The sequence below is a fragment of the Dictyostelium purpureum genome, assembly GCF_000190715.1.
Source record: "Dictyostelium purpureum unplaced genomic scaffold DICPUscaffold_83, whole genome shotgun sequence".
Classification (NCBI taxonomy): domain Eukaryota; phylum Evosea; class Eumycetozoa; order Dictyosteliales; family Dictyosteliaceae; genus Dictyostelium; species Dictyostelium purpureum.
In genome coordinates, this window is record NW_003519420.1 from 24,220 (window position 1) to 52,205 (window position 27,986).

General features: G+C 22.6%; 11 protein-coding genes across 11 annotated transcripts; 4 read left to right on the plus strand and 7 right to left on the minus strand.

Annotated features, from left to right (window-relative positions):
- Positions 1-219: 219 nt before the first annotated feature.
- Positions 220-761, minus strand: DICPUDRAFT_77788 (uncharacterized protein; the record flags this gene model as incomplete). Its single annotated transcript, XM_003286878.1, has 3 exons — positions 220-511; positions 578-622; positions 685-761. The coding sequence occupies 3 exons, from the start codon at positions 759-761 to the stop codon at positions 220-222; spliced, it is 414 nt and encodes a 137-aa protein (XP_003286926.1).
- A 458-nt stretch (positions 762-1,219) lies between these two features.
- DICPUDRAFT_77789 (uncharacterized protein) lies at positions 1,220-3,020 on the minus strand (the record flags this gene model as incomplete). The annotated part of the gene is made up of 4 exons (XM_003286879.1): positions 1,220-1,671; positions 1,845-2,166; positions 2,270-2,558; positions 2,878-3,020. The coding sequence occupies 4 exons, from the start codon at positions 3,018-3,020 to the stop codon at positions 1,220-1,222; spliced, it is 1,206 nt and encodes a 401-aa protein (XP_003286927.1).
- A 1,886-nt stretch (positions 3,021-4,906) lies between these two features.
- On the plus strand, positions 4,907-5,197 carry DICPUDRAFT_150940 (uncharacterized protein; the record flags this gene model as incomplete). The annotated part of the gene is made up of 1 exon (XM_003286864.1): positions 4,907-5,197. One exon carries the CDS (start codon positions 4,907-4,909, stop codon positions 5,195-5,197), a length of 291 nt encoding a protein of 96 aa, XP_003286912.1.
- An 821-nt stretch (positions 5,198-6,018) lies between these two features.
- On the minus strand, positions 6,019-7,656 carry DICPUDRAFT_94283 (uncharacterized protein). The gene has a single exon (XM_003286880.1). The coding sequence runs from the start codon at positions 7,396-7,398 to the stop codon at positions 6,055-6,057; it is 1,344 nt and encodes a 447-aa protein (XP_003286928.1). The 5' UTR covers positions 7,399-7,656; the 3' UTR covers positions 6,019-6,054.
- A 3,416-nt stretch (positions 7,657-11,072) lies between these two features.
- On the plus strand, positions 11,073-12,244 carry DICPUDRAFT_150944 (uncharacterized protein; the record flags this gene model as incomplete). Its single annotated transcript, XM_003286865.1, has 2 exons — positions 11,073-11,312; positions 11,993-12,244. 2 exons carry the CDS (start codon positions 11,073-11,075, stop codon positions 12,242-12,244), a joined length of 492 nt encoding a protein of 163 aa, XP_003286913.1.
- Positions 12,245-13,065: 821 nt separating this feature from the next.
- Positions 13,066-13,964, minus strand: DICPUDRAFT_91808 (uncharacterized protein). Its single transcript, XM_003286881.1, has 2 exons — positions 13,910-13,964; positions 13,066-13,756 (listed from the first exon to the last, which is right to left on the minus strand). Exons 1-2 carry the CDS (start codon positions 13,928-13,930, stop codon positions 13,262-13,264), a joined length of 516 nt encoding a protein of 171 aa, XP_003286929.1. The 5' UTR covers positions 13,931-13,964; the 3' UTR covers positions 13,066-13,261.
- A 2,302-nt stretch (positions 13,965-16,266) lies between these two features.
- On the minus strand, positions 16,267-16,740 carry DICPUDRAFT_150947 (uncharacterized protein; the record flags this gene model as incomplete). Its single annotated transcript, XM_003286882.1, has 1 exon — positions 16,267-16,740. The coding sequence occupies one exon, from the start codon at positions 16,738-16,740 to the stop codon at positions 16,267-16,269; it is 474 nt and encodes a 157-aa protein (XP_003286930.1).
- An 847-nt stretch (positions 16,741-17,587) lies between these two features.
- Positions 17,588-18,194, minus strand: DICPUDRAFT_77794 (uncharacterized protein; the record flags this gene model as incomplete). The annotated part of the gene is made up of 3 exons (XM_003286883.1): positions 17,588-17,894; positions 17,958-18,002; positions 18,118-18,194. 3 exons carry the CDS (start codon positions 18,192-18,194, stop codon positions 17,588-17,590), a joined length of 429 nt encoding a protein of 142 aa, XP_003286931.1.
- Positions 18,195-21,849: 3,655 nt separating this feature from the next.
- Positions 21,850-22,914, plus strand: DICPUDRAFT_77795 (uncharacterized protein; the record flags this gene model as incomplete). Its single annotated transcript, XM_003286866.1, has 1 exon — positions 21,850-22,914. One exon carries the CDS (start codon positions 21,850-21,852, stop codon positions 22,912-22,914), a length of 1,065 nt encoding a protein of 354 aa, XP_003286914.1.
- Positions 22,915-23,397: 483 nt separating this feature from the next.
- DICPUDRAFT_91810 (uncharacterized protein) lies at positions 23,398-25,068 on the minus strand. Its single transcript, XM_003286884.1, has one exon. It carries the CDS (start codon positions 24,780-24,782, stop codon positions 23,433-23,435), a length of 1,350 nt encoding a protein of 449 aa, XP_003286932.1. The 5' UTR covers positions 24,783-25,068; the 3' UTR covers positions 23,398-23,432.
- Positions 25,069-27,025: 1,957 nt separating this feature from the next.
- DICPUDRAFT_77797 (uncharacterized protein) lies at positions 27,026-27,612 on the plus strand (the record flags this gene model as incomplete). Its single annotated transcript, XM_003286867.1, has 2 exons — positions 27,026-27,528; positions 27,600-27,612. The coding sequence occupies 2 exons, from the start codon at positions 27,026-27,028 to the stop codon at positions 27,610-27,612; spliced, it is 516 nt and encodes a 171-aa protein (XP_003286915.1).
- Between the last annotated feature and the right edge of the window lie 374 nt (positions 27,613-27,986).

Consider the following 27,986-nt stretch of genomic DNA (forward strand, 5'->3'; position numbering starts at 1 on the left):
CTTCATCAATATTGGCTATATTTATTATACTCCAATAATAATGAAGTGCCTGGTAAAAAAAAAAAAAATTTTAAAAACAATTTTTATAAAACTATATATTTAACTTTATCTATAATGAATTCCTTCAAAATTCAAAATTCAAAATTCAAAAAAAAATTAAGTTTTTTAAAAAAAAAATATATAAAAATTTTATTTAGTTAGCATTAGTTTTTAATTATTTTAAAGATTCATTTCCATTTTTTTTACGGTAAAAATATTTCCATCGGTTATAAAAACCAACCCGCTATTTTCAAAAGAAAATATGTTATCTTGATCTTTGATAATACTGGAAAAAGCGTTTATGATTAATTTTAATTCGACTATTGAAAGACTTGTTCCTGTCATGAAAGTCGATGTTACAAATGGTAATGGGTCTATATACACGAGGTATCTAATATCACCCTTGTAAACATTGAAAATATCTTTCAGAATTTCATACTGTTGCCCGCAAGGATTACCTAAAAAACATTCGCTAAATTAGAAAAAAAAAAAAATATTAATATTTTTGTAAACAATAAATAAATGATGTTAAACTTACTCTGGGCCCATTGTCCATACAGTTGAGGTAGCTTTACATCTCTTACTATTAAATTTATTAGATATATTTGAAATTAGTTTTAATAAAAAAAATATTATATAATTAACCATTCGCTAGCCTTTTTACTTGACCCATCTTTAATAGTATCTCTTGAATGTTTGCTATACACTGTGTTGCTATTCATTTTTATACAAAGGCTTATTCATGAGAACACTGTTTTTGCTATTGTTGTAATTGTTATTATATTATTTCAATTAAAATTTCCATATGTTTTCATCTTGAATACCATTTCTAAGATTATGAATAATCAAAAGAATAATAATAATGATTATTATATTTGATTTGATTATTGCCTTATCTTATTGTTTAAACACTACAATCAGCACGATTGAATTATGGCATTCTCTATCTGTATTTGTATATTGTTTAATAGGCTAGAATCTGCTTCTCTTTTTAAAAGAATGTTTAAAGGTAGTCAGCGACACCACACAATGAAGATAGTGAACAGGCGCCATTCTTAATTGCTAACCACGAATTTTTGACTTACCCTTTCAATAATACAAAAATCTGATGTTGGCATTGTGACATTAAATATAGCTTGGAGGTGGAGCTGGTTTAGCTGATGGTTTAACGGTTGCTGGTTTAAATTGTGTAGATGGGGCAGGTGATGATAATTATTATTGGTTTTTTTTCTGTCTCCATCTCTTTAAAGATCCTTTTGTTGTTATCATTTTTGTTTGGCAAAATATCTATTTTAAATGTTTGAATAACCGAGTTTAGGATTGGGGTTTTGAAAGATTTGATTTTCTTTTCTAAAACTTCATCATCAGCTAATAAACCAAGTTTTGTGGCCAATGAACAATATAAACCATAAAGTTTTTTTTTATTTGTTTCCAAACAATTGAAAAGGAATTTTAAAAAATTGTTTGGATCTTTATAATTTTTATGAAAAAAGAATAAAAGAGTTTCAAATAAAAGTAAAACATCACCACTTGAGCTATGACGATTGATACCATCGGTGTTGATTTTAAAAAAAGTTGCTAGATTATCCAACGAATATGATTCCTTTTTTTTATCTGAAACCACTGGTAACACTAATTTAATTGATTTGAAGATGTTAATTGAATCGAAAAATTTAATTCTGCTAATGGTTTTATGGAATGATGATTCTAAAGCTTTAGTTGATTTTGCCAAATGAAAGGCAATTCTACCTCTGTCATACTTTTCATTGTGAGCGATTATATAAATTGGAGCATCATCATCTGACGATTGTTGGACAATAAAATTAAAAATTCCTCTTCAACCTTTTCCCAATATTGGTGACCTGCTGAATCTTTGCTTGTGAGATTGTTGATTTTGGTAGACTCTGGAGTAATGGGGATGGTTGGATTTGATTTACGATAAAATGCTTCCCCATTTAAACAAGCACACGAAAGTTCAATAATTTCTGCATTGGAAGTAAGACCAGTTGTTTCAGAATCTAAAATGAAAATATTGCATTTCGATTGATCAGGTTGTGTTTCAAATTTTCCAAATACATCATTAAATTGTTTTTTGAATTTTTCTTGATCTTCCAAAACTTGTTTATACTTTTGAACATCTTCTTTTGAGAATTCGATGTGGTTGGGTTACGTGAGATTCATAAGATGCGCTGTTTGCAAACATTGCCTGGCAACCATCAAAAATACACACCTGAAGTGCAGCTCTGCCACTGGCTTTGAATCTGGTTTGTTCACCAAAGCATGAAAGCTCTCTAATGGAAAGTATTCTTTTCAAATAAAATGTTAAGGTTATTACTCTTCTTCTTTCATCTGCACTCATTGAATCAGTAAAGGGAAATGATGAATCTTCAGATTCTTCATATTCATCTGGTTCAATGATTTTAATAATTCTTTCGAAAATTCTAACCTCTTCTTCTCTGTATTTGGATACTAATTCAACACTTTCAGGTATTACATTTCCATCAAGCTTTGTTTGAAGACTACCATAACATTTATTTACTTTTTTTATTGAAGCTTCATAACGGTTGTTCTGGACAATCTTTGATTTAATTAACTCTTTGTATGCCGATTATTCATAAATGCAAAATTCATAGTAAGAAGGGTAATGAACTTTGGAACGAACTAAACTAAAAAACAATTCAACTGGATTGGTGCTGAGGTGTGCAATGCTGGTCAATGGGCATCCAATCTCATTGGAGAGGTCGAACAAGTATGTAATGGTTTCTTTGTTGGTTTTGAGATGAAGCTTGGTTGGTTGTGGAATGCTATAAAGATTACAAAAGTATTCAATAGATTTACCAAATTGTTCCAATGATTGCTTCATATCTACCAATACTGATGCAGTTGAAATACGATAAATAATACGTAGATTGATTAAATATGTAATGATGGTCTTTTAAAAAGTCCTCAATGTCCAAATCAATTTGTTTTCTTTTTGACATAATTGAAACGCATCAGAAAGTGCTAGAAATATAATGAATGATGCCGAAAGATCCTTGTCCTAGCTAGTAGGCGAGCCTCCGATCTAGTCAAATGAAAAGGGTACCCACGCGAAGATGGTCTTATCACTTGTTATCAAATGCGGAACAATTATATCTGTAAAAGAAATAAATTATATATAATTTAATTAAATTATTTTTTAATTAAAAAAAAAAAAAAAAAATTTTTGAATTAATTTTTTTTTAAAAAAAAAAAAAAAAAAAAAAAAAAAAATATAGAAAATAAATAAATCTAACTTCAAAAATAAATCAGATTATAAAAAAAATATATAAAATTAAAATATTTGTTTTTACAAAATAATTTTTAAATTAATAAAAAAAATAAAGAGAGAAAATCATTTTGGATTCACACAATCAATATTTCATTTTGTGTTAATTCTCTCTCTTTTTTAAATTTCTTTTTAAAACAAAGTTTTTTTTTATAACAATAAAATCAAAGGTATAATAAATAGAAAAATTTAATTTAGGATGAAAAAAAAATAAAAAATCTTCTTTTATAATTTTAATAAAAAATATCAATAAATAAATTTAAAAAAAAAAATAGAAAAATTATTATTTTTCTTTAAAGTTAATTTATATTTATTTATTGATATTTTTTAATAATATTTATTTATTTTTCAAAATTTCATAACAATACATTGTTGTTGTTGTGTTAATATATTATTAACATCTGTATTTTTGTTATTAATAATGTTTTGATATTATTTCTTTTGCACTTGGTGTTGGTGATTCTATATTACTATACTGGAGCTTTCTTTGGTATTGCTATTGTTATTTATATTACGATTATTACCTTCATTGCCATTATCATTATTGTTTTTATTTTTATTTTTATTTTTATTTTTATTTTTATTATTATTATTATTATTATTATTATTATTATTATTATTATTATTATTATTATTATTATTATTATTACGATTTTGAAAAGATGATGATATATAAAGGTCCAAAATCTCTGGTTGTTTGAGTGATTATTCTTTTTAACGAATCCAATATTTGAATAAGCACATCTCCTAAATTATTAAATCCCAAATAAACTCTATCTTTTTCTTGTTGATTATTTACTGTTTGCCTTATATATAATTCTTTAATTACCGTTGTAAATTGCCATTATTGCAACACCCTCTGATGTGATCGAAATAGCACATGAAAATTTCAAAAGAACCATCACAATGTTGTAATAATAACATTCTCTCTGCATAAAAATTTTTTTTTTTTTATTTTTATTTTTATTTTTTTTAATTTTAAAAAAAATTAATTTTTTTTTTATTTTAAATAATAAAAACAATAAAAAAAAAAATTAGAAAAAAATTGAAAAAAAATTATTATAATAATAAAATTGTTAAAATAGATGCGATTTGATGTGCACAAAAAAAAATAAAATAATAATATCATAAATTTTATTAAAAATTAATTTTTTTTTTTTTTAAAAAATAAAAATTTTTTTTAATAAAAAATTGAATAAAATAAAAAACGTTTTCGATTTATTCAATTTTTAATCAGCAAAATTATTAAAAATAAATAATTTATAATAAATAATGATAAATAGTAACATTTAAAGATTGTTTCTTTGTAAATAATCAATAGAAGTGTTTCATACATTTACTTATGGTGTAAATTTTCCTTTAGTCATAAATAGGACACCAGAGGAACTTTGTGAAAATTATAAATTTCAACCTCAAAAATATTTATATAAAAAAACAAGGATCTGATTTAGAATTTGAATCAAATGATTCACACTCACCATCAAGAGGCATTTAAAAGAGCTGAAACTCATCTTATTATTGTCAACCCTCATGTCTAATTAAACATTTAGATGGAGATCAATGCACGAAAATACTACCAATCAAGGGAATAATGAAAATGATGAAAGTGAAGATTATAACCTAAATGAAGGTACAGCTGAAGATGAAGTTTTTGATGGAGGAAGTAGAGGTATAGAAGATAGTACAGGCCAAGATGAAGATGATAGTACAGCTGAAGATGGAGTTGTTGATGGAAGAAGTTTTGAAGATTTGGCTTCTTTGGAAAAAATTTACATTTATCTATGGACGATAAAGGTAACACTAGTTTTAAAACTCGCACCAACAAACAATTTAGAAATAAATGGCTTATAGTTGTGTATATAATTATTTGAAGGAATGGGGGCTAGAAGAAATGGTACCAAAAACTGTTGTTGATAATGCGTATCAACAAATAGAGATTCTTAAAAAAGAAAACCAAAAAAATGAAGATTCATACAAAGAAATATATATAGTTCAAAAAGACAAAAGAATGAAAATAATTTCGTGAATCATTCAATTTCTAATGAAAGTTTATCTCAAACTGAAGTACCAGAGAAACTACACCAAACCAAATTAATTTAACAATTATTATTCCAACTGTTAGTCCAAATATTAGTTTGCCGATTCTAGTTCACCAAGCATTAACTCGGATCATGCTAGTTTATTATCCATTTTAGAAAAATATGCTAAAAAATGCGGAGCATCTTCACCATTTTTCTAAAATGGATAGAATACTAGCATGATCTGAGCATCTTCACCACTTCTTGCAACTGAACTAGAGCATGACATTTCTTTTTAATATTTGCAAAACAAGTTTTATTGGTAAAAAAAAATAATAATCAAAAAAAAAAGAAAATTATAAAATGGTGTAGAGATCATACTGCAGTGTTGGATAGTCAATTTAAATGTTCCAAAGTTTACCAGCCATATAATATTTATTAAATAAATTTTTTATATTAAAAGAAAATAAAAAAATAAATAAATAAATAAACAATATTTTTAGATTTAAAAAAAATATTAAGCTTTTTTTATTATCATATTCTGATAATATTCATATACATATGCATATACATACACACCCATAATTTACATATATATACAAATTCTTTTAGACACTTATACAATACTCACATTTTTACACATAAAATATTTTTATTATAAAAATTAAAAAGGATTTTATTTGTTTTAATTTAGTTATCTGCCATAAAATAATTTTTACTAAATTTATTATTTATTTGGTATGGCAGACTGAGATTCAAATTATCTTCAATGATTACCTTATATTTGGTTTTAAATGGTTGGAGAGTATTAAGATTATCCATAACAAAAGCAGGATCATTATACAAGATGGTTGAATTTTTATGGCTAACATAAAATTTAATGAGGTTTGGATGTCTATAATCTTCAGCAATAACAGGTTCACCAGGATGGATAAGGATTTTCAATGACGATGGAAGCCATGTGTTTGATAGAGGTTGGACATGATATCTTGATAGTTGAAGGATTTCAAGGGTTGCTGGAAAATAATTATTAGCAAACACTTCATTTTGATCACCATAAAATTTGATTGCACGAAGTGATGGTGGAAACCTAGTATTTACGGGATGTATAGCACCTAAACTAAAGTATACAAGATTTACCAATGGACTAAGGTCTAGATTACCATTTGGGACCAAACCTCCAAGGTCAAGCGATACTATAGATTTTGGTAAATGGCCAACACTAAATATTATATCAGCATCAAGAAGTCTAAGATGCTTTAGATGAGTGAGTGATTTTAACTCATCATTTGTAAATTCGAAAGGACTGGTACAATTTAGTTCTAAATAATTAAGATTCACTGGAAATTTTTGAAGTATTTCTGTTTCGGCATTAACGATAAGTTCATTAATAGTATTTGGTAATGTTGAATAATCGGAGGTTTTAATTTCTACAGATCTAACGTTTTTTGTAAAGTTTTGTGGTTGACATAACATTTCTTCACCAAAAATGATTGTATGAATATTTTCGGATGGAACAAAGAGACTGTTGAAATTTGGACCAAAAGATATTTTTTTAAGATGTATTGGTAATAGATCAGGAGTAATAGGATGGTTAAAGTGGCCGCCTAGTTTGAGATAGGTAAGAGACTCTGGTAAAGAACCAGGTAATAACGGAACATTATTACCAATCACTAGCATTATTAAATTTCTTGGAAGGATTCCTGGAGCAAACTGATGATTATAATTTGGGCAGTCAAAATTAAGCAAAGTAACAGAGTCTGGAATACTTTGGAAATACAATTCATGAGTGAAAGAAGCACCAATTTTTAGTTCTTTTAAAGTTCTTGGAAGCACGTATGGAAGAATTGGTTTATTAAAAAAGTTGGTAATATACAATTTAGTCAATCCATATGGGGGAAAAACTGGAATGTAATAAAGACATTCATTTATAATAATGAATTCATGAAGTGGATGATTATAATCTATTGTCAGTGTAAGTTCTTTTAAAGTACTTGGGATCATTCCTAGGTTAATTGGAACGTTATACTCCATATGGGCTAATTTCAAAGAGGTAAGATTCGGTCTAATGATAAAGGGCGAGTAATAATTAAAAATAGCAGGAGTATTAGTGATTGAATTAATGGTAATTTTTTTAATTTGATGCGAAAAACGGCGTAGTACGGAAATTACTTCTTGTTCATTGGTATCGGTTAATTTTACATTTAAACCTCCATAACACTGTAAAAAAATGGAGGACCCCAACAATTTATTATTTTCGGTAAAATAAATATTACACAGACGGAAAATTTTAAAAACGGCCTGTTCATCAGATAGAGAAGTCTGATTATCCATCTTTTCTATTTTTAATTAATATTAATAAAACAAATGCTTTTATTTTTTTAATTTTCTTTTTATTATAATTATTTATAATTTCATAATTTAATAATTTAATTAAAAAATAGAAATAAAAACACTAATCTGAATATATCTTTTACTTGTTTCAAACAACACCATAGTAATATTATATTAATTGTTAACAATCACTAATATACCTGTGTGTTTGGTGGGGGAAAGAAAATACTAAATTGTGTGAAGTGGGGGACAGGTATTTAAATAATATTAATGTTTAAATGCATAGAGTAGGGTATTAAAAAAATTTCAAACTCCATTATTCCTTTTTTTAAAAATAATAATTATTAATTTAAATAATGATTTACCTATTATAACTCTATCAATATTAAGTGACTTAATATTAATTATGATAATTTTTATTTTTATTTTGTTTGAATTAACAAGTAAGGTGATGCTATAAATTGCCATTGCCATATATATTCACAATTTATATTTTTTATTTCCTGATTTGAAAAAAAAACACTTATGGATCTTGATCTATACCAATTTAACATAATTTTTTTTGAACTTAAATATTTTTAAAAATAGAACAATGCAAAAATTATTAATTTTGATATATTAATGGGGGAAAAGTTAATTATTCGAATCCAAATTAGTAAATACAATTTAAATTAAACTTGTATTTTTTAAAAAAATAAATTATTTATTTTTTAATATGTATTTGTGTGGTTAAAATTTCACACAGTTAACACTAAAATGTATTGATAACATTTCAACACACTCTACCTTTCCCACTCAACACACAAATAAAATTATACACACACTCACTATCAAAATTTATAATATTAAGGAAAATGTTAATTTATATAACGTTTCAAATAGATATATTACATACACACTGTGATGTATATTTTTTTACCAATAAGATGTTCAATTATATCCATATATATAAATAAACATAATTGCAAAATGGAAAGTGGTAATTGATTTTCACTCACAAATACTTGAGCGCAGAATGAATAGTAGCTGAATATTTTAAAGTATATTGTGATTTGTCTATTATTATATTAAAATAATAAAATTAAATAACTTTACAATTATATTTTATAAGTGAAAGAATAAAAATTGATATAATTATTAAATTATAATAAAATTAATTTACGGTTTTTGATGGCAAAAAAAATTATGTTTGGAAAAATATCTTCATCACTTCGCATAATTATTAAAAATTTCAAATAAAATAAAATTTAAAAAAAAATAAAATAATTAAAAAAAATTTAAATTTTTAATTTTTTAAAAAAAAAAAAATACCTAATAATATTTATTATAACATAGTAATATCTTTAATAATGATAAATAAAAACAGATAGTAATAATTACAATATCCTTGCAGCCTCAGCAAAGAATTTAAATTAACATTAAAAAGAAAATGAAACTTCTTTGGTTACTTAAATAAATGTAAAGTTTTTAATGATTCAAACTTTGAATCATTAAAGGTAAATATAAATACTATTTCTCATATAACAGAACGTGGTAAATTGATTACAAACAATACTCGGTACTAACTAACCATATAAAAATAGTTTATAGAAATAATTAAAAAGAGGTTATTTAATCACTGCTTCAAGAAACATTCAAGCAAATAAGTGCGAATATAAAATATTAAAATGGTTTGAAGAGGTATTGGAAATAATCATACTTGAAGAGCATAAATATAATCATACTATAGAGAACACCACTCAAATCTAATATAAATACTTGAAAAATGTTAAAATTAAAAAGTAGTTACAATAAAATAATAATAATAAAAATAAGACACAATAATTTAGTGGTAGTAATAAAAATAATTTCAAACTTGTGTTTAAGCACAGAAATAGATGATAATAGAAGTAGTAATAATGATAAAACAACAAACAGCACAAATTTTTTTTGGTACCACTCAAAGAACTGAACACAATAGTAACTACAATAATAGTAATAAAATCAATACATTCAATGAGTTTTAAGAAGGCAATTTATTAAATACAAATAAAAGTAATAGTATTTTATAATTATAATAGACTCAAATTGGGTAATAATAAATTCATATGGCATTTTAATGAATTTCGCAAATTATCAAGATAATCTTAGAAATGGTATTCAAGTTGAAAACATATGGAAATTGAAAATATAATATAACAATAATAATAATAATAATAATAAAAACATAGGCAAAAGATTAGATTCGAAACCTTATTAGAAGTTATAAGCTCCAAAATAAAGCAAAATCTACCTTTGGGTTATAGTAATAATAATATTAAAATATATTCAAAATTTTTTTTATTATTGTTTATAATTATTTCTTTTTATTTATTTGTTTTTGTTATATTATTTGTTCTTTTTATTTCCTCTTTAAATTTGGTTGATTTTTAAATGTTAAAAATAGAACCATTAAAAATAGAACATTATTAATTTTTTCAAATATTAAAAGGAAATTAAGAAAAAATTTATAATGATGAAGATACAACGTTGTATATAATTTCATTAAAAATTAACAATCAAACTTAGATAAAAAAAAGCGGATAGGTGTGTTGCTCGTTTAACAAAACATAATTTTATCAAAACACTCACTATACAAATATTTGAAAAGCTTTATTTTACTTATTTTTTTATTAAAATTAAATTTTTTATTTTGTGCATGATTTTTTTGTGTGTTGATTCTTGGGTTTTTTTTTGTTTCTATTAAGTTGAAAGATATAACAACATTCCCCATATCACTTTTTTCTTGAGCGAATAAATAATCACATAATTTTTAGATTACCACTTCAATATTACCATTACTATTAATAAAAAAAATAAAAAAAAAATTAATTCATTATTTAATTTTATTTTACATATTAATTTAATATGGACATGTTGTATTTTTTTTGTTTATTTGTTGTATATTGGGGGTGTGTTGCATTAATTTCTTATCGTATTAAACTTTAAAAATTTTTTTATATCATATTGAATTTTGTATAAAATTTATAATCAACCAAAAAAAATTATTTAATATAACAGTATATGTAATGTATTATTTTTTATGTTCAGACCCAATACATTTACCCCCTCTACCCACAAATGTGTTTAAGTTCATATTATTTTTTATATTAAAACACAAAACAATAAAAATAAAAAACTTGATTCACACCCTCTACCACTAATTTTTATATTGTTCATTTTGTAATTTCTCTCATAAATAAAGTTAATGCACTTATACATTAATTTTTATTTTTTTATTGTTATAATTTAAAAAACTATTATATCATTATCACTAAATAAATTATTTCTATTAATATAATAATTATTTCTCTTTTTTATTAATTTTTAATAATACTAATAAAATAATTTTTAAAATGAAAAATAAACAATTATTAAAAATAAAAGAAAATAAAAAATCAAATAAATTCTGGTTAGAAGAGTCTGAACTCGATGATGATTTAGAAATTGAAAGTGATAGTTTTTTTTTTCCAAAAACAAGATCATTGAAAAGAAAAAAGGAAAAGAGTAATGAAAACGATAATCTTCCAAAATTCAGTCCAGATAAGCCATATTATGAAATTTTTGTTGATGAAGTAGTCACTAAAACCATTTATGTAACTGATTATGACATTGCTATTGCGATAAAAAATAAAAAAAAACTACTATAAAATCCCTACTCTGAAAATTTTTCAATAATAGATCTGTTTGATGCACCGGATGAGGAAGTAGTACTAAAGCCACCCAAACCCAACAATTCCAGTATCTCCATCATCAACTGATAATAATAACAATCAAGATATTAAAAAAAAAGAAGAGTATGTATAAATTTAAAAAATAATTATTTTTATTTTTAAATATTATTTACTAATAAAATTTTACAATAGTCCAAAGAATTAAACAAATTAAGAATTTGTGAAATAAATTTCCACAAAATAAATTAAAATTCCTTTTTACAAAATTTAAATATTACAATAAACATAAAAAACTATACAAAGTATTTTTAATGACTATTGATTTATTTTTATTTTTATTAATTTATTTTATTAATTTGTTTTATTTTTATTTTTTTTTGTTTGTTTATTTACTTAGTATAAATAACTTTTCACTCATCCAACTAATAGTTTTTAATTTTATTTTTTATAAGAAATTTAAACTTTATAAAAAATAAAATTAAAAAAATAAAACTATATATTTGTTTGGTGTATCTAATTTTTTTTTTATATGTATTATTTTATTTTTAAATAAATACACATCGTATAGAATTATAGTCGAAAATTTTTTTGCCAAAATAAAGAAATGGAAAGTTCTTACTGTACCATGGCGTTCAACTTCTAAAAATCATAAAATGATGTTTTTAATTTTGGTTTATCTAACAAATTTAAAGATAAAAAAGGTTCCGCTTAGAGATGAAGATTATTTCGTTGATGAAACTGAAAGCGAAGAAGAATATGAAAATATTCCATGTAATTGCGATGAATGTAGTGATAGTAAAAGTAAAGGTGATAGTGGTAGTGGTGGTGAAAATAAAGAAAATGATTCAGAATAATTATTATTATATTCTAATCATGCAATTTCATCAATTATTTATTCTATTTTTTAAAAAAATTATTTAAATAAATATTTTCTTTTTTTTATTTTAACTTTTTCAGATTTTTTTTTTTATTTTTTTTTTTATTTTTTATTTTTTTATTTTTTTTCAGTTTTTCCCAATATCATATTTATCACACATACACCAAAACTATTCTTTCATCAATAATAATTTATGATTTTGTATTTTATAAAAATAATAATAAAAAACATCAGTAACTTTTTTTAAAAATAATAATGATAGTGAAATAATATTGGTGTTGATGCTCTTAATGATCCAACTTGCTTTAACTTTAAAAAGAGAAAAACAAAAAAATCAATCGAAAAAGAGTAGGGTATTAAGTAACAACCAATTAAATTATAATTAAATACTAATTTAAATTTTATTTATTATTAGAGTTACTAGAAGTAATTACAATTGATCATATAATACAGTAATAGTTTTTTAGCTTGGTTAGTTTTACTTATTAAATGAATTGATTAATATCATTAAAGATAAAGAAAGATCAATTATCGATAGTGAAGTAAAGTTGGTAGAAATATTCAATGATCAAATAGTTTAGTATAAATATAAAAATAAAACAATTATAGACATTAGCAATAATCGATTGTGATTTAGATATTGATGAAGGTTTTTTTTGTTTTGAAATTGGTAGATAAATTCAAGTACCTAAGTTTTAAAAATAGCATTTAATAAATTAAAAGAAGTTCAAGAAATTGCAATTAGAGAATTCAACTGTATTATAATTGATAAATACTGCATCCATAAATTATTAAACTACGACTAGGACTAATAAACAATAAAAAAAATATTTTATTTATAGTTTTATCAATTGTTATTTATTTTTTTAAATTTTATTTTTATGGGATCAATATTTTGTATACCGAATTTTTTTTTCTTTGAGACTATATGAATTTCATAAAAGTCCCGTTGTTGTAATTACGGTTGTAGTAGTTGCCGTATAGTTGGTTGTAGTTATATTAGGTATTTTGTGTATTGTGAGTATTGTTGTTGTTGTAGAGTCTGTTGTGGATCATTTAATTGCACTCTTTCTTGTTCTCGGATATGATATTGACGAATTTGTTGCATCCTTAATGCAGTTTGACGTTCTATCTCTTCTGGGGTTGGTTGGGATCCGGTTTGAACAATTTGCCATACATTTGGTTGGGTTTGCTGGGTACTCATATCATCGAAATTTAGTTGAACTGGATAACCATTATTGAAGTTTGGATATGTATTAACTTGGACATAATCAATTTGAAGAGTATTGAATGATCTAGAATCATCTAAGAGATTAGATGGACCACAGTTAGAATCAGAAGATTCTGAGACAACAAGTCTTTTTCTTGAATAACAGTAATTTGATAGATCTGTTAATTTACGGATAACTTTTTGTTTTGGGGGTACATTTACTAAAGTATCAAAGCAAAGAACTTCATTAATTGGTGGTAATGTTTCTTTTTTAATAATCTAAATTATTAAAAAAGTTGCATGAGTGAAGCGCATTCCACAATGGTTTAAAAAAAAAAAATAAAAAAAAAAAATAAAAAAAAAAAAACAAAAAAAAACAATATATTAGTATAAAGCTATAAGAAAAAGCAAAATATATTTTAGAATAATTACCTCTGGAAGAGAATCAGACATTTTTTAGAAATTATAAATTTTCTTTGTATCCAAGAAGAATTTATTGATAATAAAAAATGATGTGAAATGAAATATTTAAAAGCAATTAAAAAAAAAATATAAAAAAATAATATTTTAATCATCCAAAATTAATTGCATTGTCTATTAACAATAAATACATACTTGTTTTTATTATTGTTATTATTTGTATGTTTTTTTAAAAAACTTAAATTTTTTTAAGTTGTCGTATTCTATTTTTAATTTTTTTTTTTATTATTTCTATTTTTTCATATTTAATTTTGTTTCCATTATAATCTAATATGAATGATTATAAGAAAAGAAAAATAATATGATGATTAATGGAATATAATAATATGTGAAATAAATTTAATTAGAGCACAAACACACAACAAACACACAACAAACACACAACAAACAAAAACAACACACAACACACAAACACCTAACAGACACTATAAAAATTGAAATGGATTGAAAGTTAAGTAGATTGGAATTTTATTGAAAATAAACTATATAGCTGTATTATTATTTATTAAATTTTGTATTGATATCGAATATTGAACACACTGTTTGTAGAAAAAAGGGATGGAACATCAACACAAATCTATTAAACCGAATTAGTTTTCTTTTTTATTTATTTTAAACAATAATAACAATAATAAACATAATTTAATTTAATTACATACTAAAATTGTTATTATATTTTATTATTATATTTGTTTTTTGAGACAAAATACAATATTGTGTTTGCTAATTTAATATAAAAAACTTTTAATGCTACCTAATATTTCAAATTTTTTTTTTTTTTTTTTTATTTATATTTTTTTATTTAAATTATAATTAAATCTGTTATTGCTTCATTATAACATCATTTTATCAAATTGATAATAGTATTGAAAAATGTGTGATGTTCTGTGTGTGAGTTTGTTGATGTTTGTGTGTTTGAAAAAAAAAAAAAAAAATTTTTGGAAGCTCTGTATATGTAACCACCAGTGTTTTTTATTTATTTTTCTATTTTTTAATTGGATGGCTGTGTGAATGATTTGTTGAAATTATAAAAATATACAATAATAATAAAAAAACACATTGGAACGATAAAAAATAACAACAACATTATGATAACTACAATAAAAACAGCAAATACAAAACATAACTTAATCAACTGTGAACGTTACTTTGTTTAGTATATCTACAATTATTTTTTTTAATTTTTATTTTTTTTTGCAAAACAACAAAATAGTTTTATAAATAAAAAATATGTAATAAAGTTGATTTGAGGGTACTTTTCATTTATGAAATAGAGACAGCATCAGTTTCATCAACCTCTTTTATACATATAAAGGTATTTATTATTACTGCTCTTATTATTTGATAATATGGATTATTTATTGTTTATTTTAAATATATTTATATTGATCAAATGACATGACTAGGTATTTAATAGTTGAATGAGGGTTAAGTTGTACATTTGAAATTATTATATAACCATAACCTAGAAAGTGGATTATTGCCCTATCCTATATTATTTAACATAATGACTGAACCATAGCACTCTGTATTTGGATTTGCGATGAATAAAACTGAACTGTGGAACAACGGGAAAATCACATGTTTATGATGCCAGGTTTCGAAAACTACTATTATAAACTTGGACCTTGACTCAAATGTTTTACTAGATTTGCATATTAAAATATGTGTTGGAAAAGATGGAGAGTGTTTCTATTAAACGATATACAATTCACTCTGGATTACTATACTGATAAGTTCCAGATGCCTGATAGGTTCCTGAAATTTGTCATGATATTTACACGTCTCATTTTGTCAAGATAGATAGGAGTATATCTGAAAAAACAATATTTCAGTTGGTGAAATACAGCCTTGGAACTCGATTTTAATATAATAGAGAATCTATGATCATATAATAAAGAAATATTATCAATTCGAAGTTTAATAAATCAATGCAACATTAAACTTTGAAATCAAGAAAACTAACCTAAAGTGGTGCATTAGGGTAAAGAAAACTTTATAATATAATAAAAAAATAATAATTATAAAAACTGATTTACATATATAAAAAAAATAAAGGTTTTATGAAAAATAGATGTAAAAAGTAGCAAAAATTAAAATTTATTTAATAAGAATTTCAAATGGTTGGCCATATACTTCAAACTGATATTTATTATTACCACCATCTTTAATATTAAAATATTATTAAATGATGGTTTATAATATGATTATGTATATTAAGAAATGAATTCATTGTTAAAGATATGTTGGGTACATTTGATTTATAAGTATTCATTTTATAATACACAAATCATATTATTTGAAATTCTTTAAGTGAATTTGTTGATATTTGGTTGCTTTATTATAGTTGTTGTTGTAGCAGTTATATTTGCGCAGTTGTTGTTATTATTGTTGCAATTATTACCCATATTATTATTCAAATTAAAATTATTAAAATGATTATAGACAATATTTAAATTATTATTTGTTTGATTATTAATATTTTTTTGATTACTATTGTTTTTTACTCCATTTCGGTTATTTTTAATAGTTTGTTTTTCTTCTATCATTAAATATTCCATATAGTTGTAATATTTTATGTTTGTATTTTTTTCTACTCCAAAGGATGAAAAAATTCCACCAAACAAATGAGGAGGGGCAGTTGGTTCATTTATAATATAAGAGACCTTTAATTTGTATTCTAGATTCTGGGATGGGTTTTCTAATGTGTATTTGATCACTGTTTTGTTATCACATATTACTTCTTTATCTTCTTTTAAAACTTGATTACAATTTGGATTCATGTTAATTTATTATTTTTTAATATGAATATAATTCTTATGAAGTTTAAAATTCTATTATTATCCAAATAATTAAATAAAAATGAAATTTAAAAAAACAAATTAAATTTTTTTTTTTATTTTTTAAAAAGGTTTATCTATTATAATTGAAACAAATTTGGGAAGGGGGTATTTTCAAAGATTGAGTTTTTATATGGGTGTATGCGTGTGTGAATTAAAAAAAAAACTTTTTAAAAAAAACTTGATGATAAAAAATAAATTTTAAAGAGGTTTAATATTATTGTATTATTAGATTTAATATAATTTAAGGATAACAAAACAATTAACAATATTATTAATAAATCACATACATTGAGATTTAGAAAAAATTAACAAAATTATTAATTATTTTTAAGTTTATATCCTTATTTCAAATAATTGAAAAAAACCCCACTCACAAACACATACAAATAAATACAAACAATCTTTTATCCCCCACATATATGCTCTCACACTCACTGAAAAAAAACAAATACATAGTAATTTAATATCATGTAAATTAAAAACAGTTTATTACCATCTAAAAAATTTGAACAACAATAATATACATTTTTCCTCATATTAAAAAAAAATAAAAGATATATAAATTTAAGTTTAATTATTAATTCATTTTTCTTTATTATCTTTTAGAGGGACATACCCTTCAATTTTAAATTAAAAAAAAAACATAATTTTTATTGTTCAATGTGTATAAATCACTACACTACTTTTGTTTATTTGGTTCTGCTCAATAATTTTGAAATAAAACAAATTGGTTAGAAAAAATTAAGTTTTTATAAAAAAAAAATATAAAAATTTTATTTAGTTAGCATTAGTTTTTAATTATTTTAAAAATGCTTTTTCTTATTTTTACTGTAAAAATATTTCCATCGGTTATAAAAAGCAACCCTGTATTTTCAAAAGAAAATATGTTATTATGATCTTTGATAATACTGGGAAAAGCCCTTATGACTAATTCTAATTCGAAAATTGAAAGAGATGTCCCAGCCATGAAAGTCGATGTTATAAATGGTAATGGGTCTATATACACGAGGTATCTAATATCACCCTTGTATATATTGAAAATATTTGTCAGAGTTTGGTACTGTTGCCCGCAACCATTACATAAAAAACAGTCGCTAAATTAGAGAAAAAAAATATTAATATTTTTGTAAACAATAAATCAATAATGTTAAACTTACTCGGGGCCCATTGTCCATACAGTTGAGGTAGCTTTGCATCTCTTACTATTAAATTTATTAGATATATTTGAAATTAGTAAAAAATAAAAAAATATTATATAATTAACCATTCGCTAGCCTTTTTACTTGATTAATTATATATATATATAATTAATTTTACTTACCAAATTTTATCTGAAGGTGCACCTTCCTTCTAACATTTAAATTATTACAATTTTTTTCTTTTAAATTTTCCATGTTTTTTTATTTTGAATTAATGAATGAATAATAATTATAATGAAACAAGTTTTAATCATTTTTTAAAAAAAAATAAAAAATAAAAAAATAAAAATTAAATAAAATTTAAAAAATGAACTTAATTTTAAATTTTTTATTTAATATTAATATATATTTTTTTATATAATATTAATATTAGGTTATTACTATTATAATATTGAAAAGGTGTTTGAAAAATTATGTGATTGGTTATTTGTTAATAAAAAAGTAATATGGAGAACGTTGCTTTGTTGTAGGGGTAATAAATTTTTGTGTTAATGTTATCTCTTTCACCAAAATAGAAACAAAAAAAATAGAACAAAATTAATAATTAAAATTAATAAAAATATTAAAAAAAAATAATTATATTTTTATCTTTAAAAAACAAGTAAAAGCTATTTCAAATATGGGTATAGTGAGTGTGTGTTTTTATAAAAAATAAAATACACCTACCACACATTTGCATAATGAAAACACACGTATCTGTTTTTTTTTTCTCTATTGTTTTTTTTAGAAACCCACCCACTATCCAAATTTGATTGTTATTAAAAGAAATTATATAACGTTGAACCTTCATCATTATAAATTTTAAAAAAAAAAAAAACAATACAATATTATAATTATAATAAAAAATATTGTTCTATTTTTAAACCATTCTATTTTTAACACTTGAGACTCAATTAAATTTTAAAGAGTCAATTAAAAGAACTCTATACAAATAAATAATAACATAAAAACAAATAAATAAAAACAAATAATAATTATTTCTTTTTATTTTTTATTATTTTTAACAAATAAATAAAAACAAATTTGATTTGAATATATTTTAAAATTATCAACTAAAAATATTTTATTTTTATTTTATTATTGTTGTTACTATAACCTAAAGGTTGATATTGACTTTATTTTGAAGCTAATAACTTTTCTAAAAAGGTTTTAAATTTTAATCTTTTGCCCATAGCATTCATACCTAAGGAAATTAATTAAACATCATTTGGTAAACTGTCAGAAATAAAAACTAATGTTCCTCCATCTATTACACAAACTTTGAGAGTTGAAATGATTTCTATGGGAAATTTTAATGATGTTAACCATTCACTAACCTTTTTATTTGATCAATCGTTAACAGTATCTCTTGAATCTTTGCTATACACTGTGTTGCTATTCATTGTTAAACAAAAAGCTTACTCATGAGAACATTGTTTTTGCTATTGTTGTTATTTCTGGTAATTGTTATTATGAATATTATTATTATTACTATTATATTATATTTTCATTAAATTTCCATATGTTTTCATTGACTGAATACCATTTCCAAGATTATCATAATTGATTTGATTATTGCATTATCTTATATTATTTAAACACTACAATCAGTACGATTGAATTATGGTACTCTATATCTGTATCTGTTTTTTGTTTAATAGGCTAGAATCTGCTTCTTTTTAAAAGAATGTTTAAAGGTAGTTTGTCTGTAAGTAGTTTGTGATGGATATCATTACTGATCTTATAAATAGTTTGCACTTTGATCAATACTGATTGTGTTATTTTAAATCTTTAAAACCTCAGTTCCATAATCATAGCCAAAACAAAAGATCACAAGGAATAACCCCATACTATTGTTTATTACTGCTATTATCGCTGTTATTATTATTTTATTTATACTTTCATTATTTATTATTATCTGATTATTTTTTGAAATAAATAATTAAAATAAATATAATATTGGAAATATAATTTAAATAAATAAAATGTGGGCTGGGTTGTAAAAAAAAAAAAAAAAAAAAAAAAAAAAAAATGAAAAAAAAATTTAAAAAAAAAAAACTATTGCGCAATTTCAAAAAAAAAAAAATTGTATTTTGAAATATCTTTTTTTATTTTTGTGTGATCGTATTTTGAAATATCTTTTTTTATTTTTGAATTTTATTTTTTGCAAAATAAATTTAATATTTTCTATTTTAGAAAGAGAAAAAATATTGCATAATAAAATACTCAATAAATTTTGCATGCAACTTTTTGTGTGATAAAATTTTTTTACTTAAAAAAAATATTATTAAAAAAATATTATTAAAAAAAAAAAAATAAAAAAAAATAAACGAATAAAATAAATAAATTTAACTTCAAAAAAAATATATATTCAGATTAATAATAAAAAAATAATCAGATATATAATAAAAAAATTAACACTTTTAAATATATAACAAAAACAGTTATTTCTTTTGATGCAAAAAAAAATTGTGTGATTTTATATAAAGCTCGAAATGGTTATGGGTTATCTAGGTTTTTACCTATAAGTTTTAAACCCAATGGTTATGTATACCTAAAGGTATTGTTAATTTTGTTGGATAACCATATCTGTGGATAATGTAGGTTGTGTGAGAAGGTATGTACCCATCTGGAGTTTCATTAATAATTCAAATTATGTTAAAGTAATAAATAAATATAATTCAGATAAAAAATAAATAAATAATAAATATAAAAATAAAGAGTATTATATTTTATATTAAATTTTTGCCACTAAAATTTTTTAATTGCAAAAGTAAAATATTAACATGTCAACAATAAAATATGGTTAGTGCCCTATTTTTTGAAGAAAAAAATTATTTATCAAACCAATTAAAAAAAAATAGATTTTAAAATTGTTTATAAAAATCTTATCATATAAAAAATTCATCAGCATCCCCTCCAAATACCCTATTTTTAAATTATTATTTTAATTTTTTAAAAAAAAAAATATTTTTATAAAAAGACCGCATTAAAAAAACAGCGCGATTTAAATCACCATCACTTTTTGAAAAAAAATTACAAAGAGACAAAAATTTTTCTCTTTCTTTTAAAAATTTTTTTTAAAAAAAAGTTTTTTTATAATAATAATAAAATCTAAAGTATATCTAATTAAAAACAAAAAAAAAAAAAAAAAAAAAAAATCTTCATTTTATAATAAAAAAATAGAAAAATTCTATTACATTGTTGTTGTTAATAATGGTTTAACATCATTTCTTTTACATTGATAATATTTTAATTCCTTAAATATAGTAAAGGCTTAATTTAAATTATTATTTTTTTTTAACACTACTAAATCCAAAATATGAATAAGGATATTCTCTAAATTATTAAATGCCAAATAACCTCTATCTTTTTCTTGATGATTATTTATTGTTTACCTATACATAACTCTTTAATTATAGAATGTGTGATCGAAATAGAACACGATAATTCGTTGGGTGAGCCAAGATGTAAAGTCTTTGTAATTATCGGTTTTATGTTCAATCAATTCCCGAACAAGCGCAATATTATAATAATTAAAATAATAATCAAAAAAAAAAAATAAAAAAATTTTTATTTTTTTTTTTTTTTTTGTTCATTTTAATATATTGGTGTAGTGTAGTGCTGTGGATTTTTTTTAAAAAATTGTTTCACAAAATATCTTCAAAAAAAAAAAATTCGAAATATTTTTTTTTTTTTTAAAATTTTTTTTCATCACAAAAAAAAAAAAACAATATTTTATTTTTTTGTATCAAAGTACTAGTAAACTTATTAATTTATAACTGTAATAACCCAAAATTTAATTTAATTTTTTTTTTATTGCAGTGTATTAATAATTAAATTATATATTTTAAAAAAAATCAATAAAAAGATGAATAAAAGAGCAAATAAGGCCAATGCTACCGATGATGTTATTAATACTAATGCTGTTAATGCTGAAAAAGCCCCCAGTCCAAACTCCATCGTCAAAAAGGCAAGATCAGTATTAGAGTATTGCTTCAATAAAAATCCATTCCCAGACTCCATCGAGAAAGACATCATCTCCTTTCAATTAGGTTTAACCCACACTCAAGTCGTTACATGGTACAAACACAAAAGAGAAAGCTTAAAGAGATCTAACAACACATCCTACAAAGATTTCTTTGTCCCAAAGTTTTCTAAAAATACCAACGAGTTAAACTTTTTCTTCCACAATTATCGATATCCCACCGAAGAGAATATTTTATACTTTGCATTAATCTATGGTGTTACCTTAGAAAAGATCAGAATATGGTTCTTGTCTAAAAGTTACAGCATGAAAAAAACACAAGCTTCCAATGGTAATGGTTTAATTGATGAAGATTTTTACGATATTAGCAATCATATGGTTACAGAAGATGAAAATATACCAAAAAGTGTTAAAGCTTTTAATCATAGAGCTTTCACTATTGACACCATCTCAGAATCCAAATTGAGAGATCTTTTAATCAAAAGAAGAAGAGTTCTAAAATCCTATTCTTTAGAGTTTCTTCTTAACAAAAAAAGAAATCAAGATGGAACAAGTGCTTTTTTAAATAATGATGATACTACTGCTACCACCACCGCCACTACTACTACTACTACTCCTGCCACTGCCGCTGCAAAGAAGAGAGCTACAGGAACTCCAATTCAATCCAACAATAATGTTTGTTTATTCAACAATGTTATTATCAATGATAATGATAATATGAATAATATGAATAATATGAATAATATGAATAATAATAACAACTCTAATTATTCATTCAATAATACCACTCATAATATAAATTTTAATTTAAATAATAATAATAATAATATGAATAATAATAATAATAATAATATGAATAATAACAGAGTCTTTAGCACAAATATTCCATCCAATAGTATTGACAATCCAAACAAAAAATTATCAATTGGTTTTTTAGTCAATAACTAATAAATTTCTAAACTGCAAATAAAAAAATTATAACATTATATTAAAATGTAGAAAATAAATAAAATTTAATAATGAATTTAATTTTTTATTATTATTATAAAATTATTATTATATTATTATTATTATTAATTCAATTTTTTTCTTCTTAAACTTGCAAAATAGTTATTAATTTTATAATTATAATAACTTTTTTATTTTAACTAAATTTGGTTGGGAAACTATTACCATTATTTATTAAAAATTGCTTTTATAAAGAATCAATAGAAATGTATGTATACTACTTTCATCATTAACATACAGAATACCAACCATTTATTTTTTTTAAATTGATTTTTTATATTAAAAGAAAATAAAAAATAAAAAAAATTAAAAAATATATAAACAATATTTTTAGATTTTAAAAAATACTTGGGCTTTATTATTATTCATATTCGTTTAGACATTTATACAATACTCATATATATTTACACATACAATATTTTTATTTTAAAATTAAAAAAGTTTTTATTTGTTTTAGTTTAGTTATTTGCCATATAAAATCTATTACTATATCTATCCTTTCTTTGGAATGGTAGATCAAAATTTAAAAGGTCTTCAATGATTACGCCATGTTTAGTTTTATATGTATCCATAATTCTATAATTAGCATTAATAAAATCAGAGTCTCTAATTACCGATCTATTTCTATAACTAATATAAAATTTCAAGAGATTTGGATGTCTATAATCTTCAGCAATAACAGGTTCACCAGGATGGATAAGGATTTTCAATGACGATGGAAGCCATGTGTTTGATAGAGGCTGGACATGATATCTTGATAGTTGAAGGATTTCAAGGGTTGCTGGAAAATAATTATTTGCAAACACTTCTTGTTGAGTACCATAAAATTTGATTGCACGAAGTGATGGTGGAAATGTAGCATTTACGGGATGTACATCACCTAAGCTAAAGAGTTGAAGATTTACCAATGGGCTTAGGTCTAGATTTTCTAGAGGATCATCTGTGTCTATACATTCAAGGTCGAGCGATACTAAGGATATTGGTATTTGGGCAACATTAATTCTTATATAAGCATCAAGAAGTCTAAGATGCTTTAGATGAGTGAGTGGTTGTAACTCATCATTTCTAAATTCGAAAGGATTTGGACAAATTAGTTCTAAATAATTGAGATTCACTGGAAATCTTTTATGTCTTTTTTTTTCGGCATTAATGATAAGTTCATTAATAGTATTTGGTAATTCTGAATAATGGGAGTTGTTGACTACTACACATCTGACATTGTTTGTAAAGTTTTGTGGTTCACAAGTCATTGCTTCGCCAAAAATGATTGTATGGACATTTTCAGGTGGAACAAAGTTACTGTTGAAACTTGGACCAAAGGAAATTTTTTGAAGACTTTTTGGTAAAACATTAGGAGTAATAGGATGGTTAAAGTGGCCGCCTAGTTTGAGATAAGTAATAGAATCTGGTAAAGATCCAGCTAATAACGGAACATTATTACACATCTTTAGTTTTTTTAAATTTCTTGGAAGGATTCTTGGAACAAGCTGATGATTATAATTTGGGCAGTTAAGATTAAGAAAAGTAACAGAGTTTGGAATACTTTCGAAATACAATTCTTGGGTGAAGGAAACACCAATTTTTAGTTCTCTTAAAGTTCTTGGAAGCACGTTTGGAAGAATTGGTTGATTAAAAGAGTTGGTAATGTACAATTTAGTCAATCCATATACGGGAAAAACTGGAGTGTAATAAGGGCAATTGTTTGAAAGATGGACTTCATGAAGTGGATGATTATAATTTGTTGGCAAAGTAAGTTCTCTTAAAGTACTTGGGATCATTCTTGATTTAATTGGAACGTTATACTCCATATCGGCGAATTTCAAAGAGGTAAGATTCGGTCTTATGATTGAGTAATAATCAAAAATAGAGGGAGTTTCGGAAATTGAATCAATGGTAATCTTTGTAACTTGAGAAGAAAAGTGGATTAACTTTAAAAAAATATCATGTTCATTTGTATCGGTTATTTTTACATTAAAACTTCTATAATACTGTAAGAAATAGAGAGACCCAATTAGATTATTATTTTCAGTAAAATAAAGATTACACAGACGGAAAATTCTTTTTAAAATGGCCTTTCTGATAGATAGAGTGAGATTACTCATTTTTGCAATTTTTAATAAATATTTATTAATAAAACTATTATTTTTTATATTTTTAATTTTAATTTTTTTTGTATATATTTTTTTTTTTTTTAATAATTTATAATTTCAAAATTTTTTAATAAAAAAAAAAAAAAAATAGAAATAAAAACACTAATCTCAATATATCTTTTACTTGCTTCAAACAACACACATGGTGATACTTAATGTTAATTGTTAACAATCACCAAATACATTTGTGTTTGGTGGGGGAAAGAAAAAAAAAATATTTAATTGTGTGAAGTGGGGGATAGGTAATTAAAAAAAATTAATAATTAAAAGCATAGAGTAGGGTATTAAAAATATTACCAACTCCATTATTACTTTTTAAAAATATTAATTTTTTAATTTAAATTATGATTTACATGTAATTACTCTATCAGGATTAAGTGACTTAATAATAATAAATTATAATTTTTAATTGTTTGAATTGACAATTAAGGTGATGCTATAAATTGCCATTGCCATATATAAATACAATTTAATTTTTTTATTTTCAAATTTTAAAAAAAAAACATATGGATCTTGATCTTTTTCGATTTAACAAAATTTTTTTTAAAATTAAATTTTTTTTTTTTGAACTTAATTTTTTTTAAAAATACAACAACACAAAATTTATTAATGGGGAAAAGTTAATTATTGGAATTCAAATTAGTATATACAATTTATTTTAATAAAAAAAAAAACAAATTTATTTTGAAAGAGCGAGAATGTTTGTGTGGCTATTTAAAAAAATTCAAATAATTATCACAAATAAAAACTTTTATTTTTTAATTTATTTTTAATATGTATATGTGTGGTTAAAATTTCACACATTTAACACAAAAATGTTTTGATAACACTCTACCTTTCCCACTCAACACACTCACTATCAAAATTAATAATATTATATTGGTTATTATCTATTAATTTAACATTGGCATTTCAAATAGATATATGTAAAATATACATACACACTGTGATAAATGCTATCTTGCTAAGAAGACGTTCAATTTGTTCTAGTAATTGCTTCTATTGAATTTTGTTGAGTATTAAGTGTTAAAAATAGAACAATTTAAAAAATAGAACATTATTTATTTTTTCAAATATTAAAAGGAAATTAAGAAAAAATTTATAATGAATGAAGATACAACGTTGTATATTGTTTCATTTATTAACAATCAAATTAAGATAAAAAAAAAGCGGATAAGTGTGTTTGAATAAATTTTTTTTTATTTTATACTGATACTATTTGCTCGTATAAAAAAATATAATTTTTATCAAAATACACACTCACTGAACCCATATTAAAAAAAACTTTTACTTGTTTTTTTAAAGAAAAAAATATTTTATTAATAATTTTTTTTTTTCTATTGTTTTGAAAAAGATGACAATATTCTCCATATCACTTTTTTTTTCTTGAACAATAAACAATCACATAGTTTTATTTTACATATAAATTAATATGAAGATGTTATAATTTAAAAATATATTTTTTGTAAAATGGGGAGTATGTTGCCTAAAATACCAATTTCTTATATCGTATTAAACTTAAAAATTTAGGTAAAATTTTTTTTTTTTTTTTATCTTATTATTTTTTTATATCATATTGAAATTTGTATAAAATTTATAATCAATCAAAAATAATTTTTTTAAAATAATTTATTCATTTTTTATGTACAATTCCATATATTTACCCCCTCTACCCACAAATGTGTTTAAGTTCATATTATTTTTTATATTAAAACAAAACAATAAAAATAAAAAACTTGATTCACGCCCTCTACCACTAATTTTTATACATTAGTTTTTATTTTTTTATTGTTATAAAAAAACTATTATATCATTATCACTAAATAAATTATTTCTATTAATATAATAATTATTTCTCTTTTTTATTAATTTTTAATAATACTAATAAAATAATTTTTAAAATGAAAAATAAACAATTATTAAAAATAAAAGAAAATAAAAAATCAAATAAATTCTGGTTAGAAGAGTCTGAACTCGAGGATGATTTAGAAATTAAAAATAAAAAATCAAATAAATTCTGGTTAGAAGAGTCTGAAATCGAAGATGATTTAGAAATTGAAAGTGATAGTTTTTTTTTTCCAAAAACAAGATCATTGAAAAGAAAAAAGGAAAAGAGTAATGAAAACGATAATCTTCCAAAATTCAGTCCAGATAAGCCATATTATGAAATTTTTGTTGATGAAGTAGTCACTAAAACCATTTATGTAACTGATTATGACATTTGCTATTGCGATAAAAATAAAAAAAACTACTATAAAATTCCCCTTACTCTTGAAAATTTTTCAATAATAGATCTGTTTGATGCACCTGATGAGGAAGTAGTACTAAAGCCACCCAAACCAACAATTCTAGTATCACCATCAACTGATAATAATAACGACCAGGATATTACAAAAAAAGAAGAGTATGTATAAATTTAAAAATACTTATTTTTAAATAAAAATATAATATATTAACCAAAAAATTTTACAATAGTCCTAAAAATTAAACAAGTTTTTAATAATAGATCTCAGCCAAGCAAAAAAAATTCCTTTTTTTTACAAAATTTATATTTTTCAATAAACATAAAAAACTATACAAAATATATAGCTAATGACTATTGATTATTTTTTCATTTTTATTTTTATTATAATTTTTATTTTTATTTTTATTTTTATTTTTATTTTTATTTTTATTTTTATTTTTATTTTTATTGATTAATTTGTTAATTTTTTTTACTTATTTATTTTTTGGTTTATTCATTTGTTTTTATTTATTGAGAGTTATTTTTGTATGAATAAAATAAATTTTAGATCTATGTATTATAGTTTATGAATATTTCAGGTGTTTTAAAATTAATATGATATTCTCAAACTTGAAGCA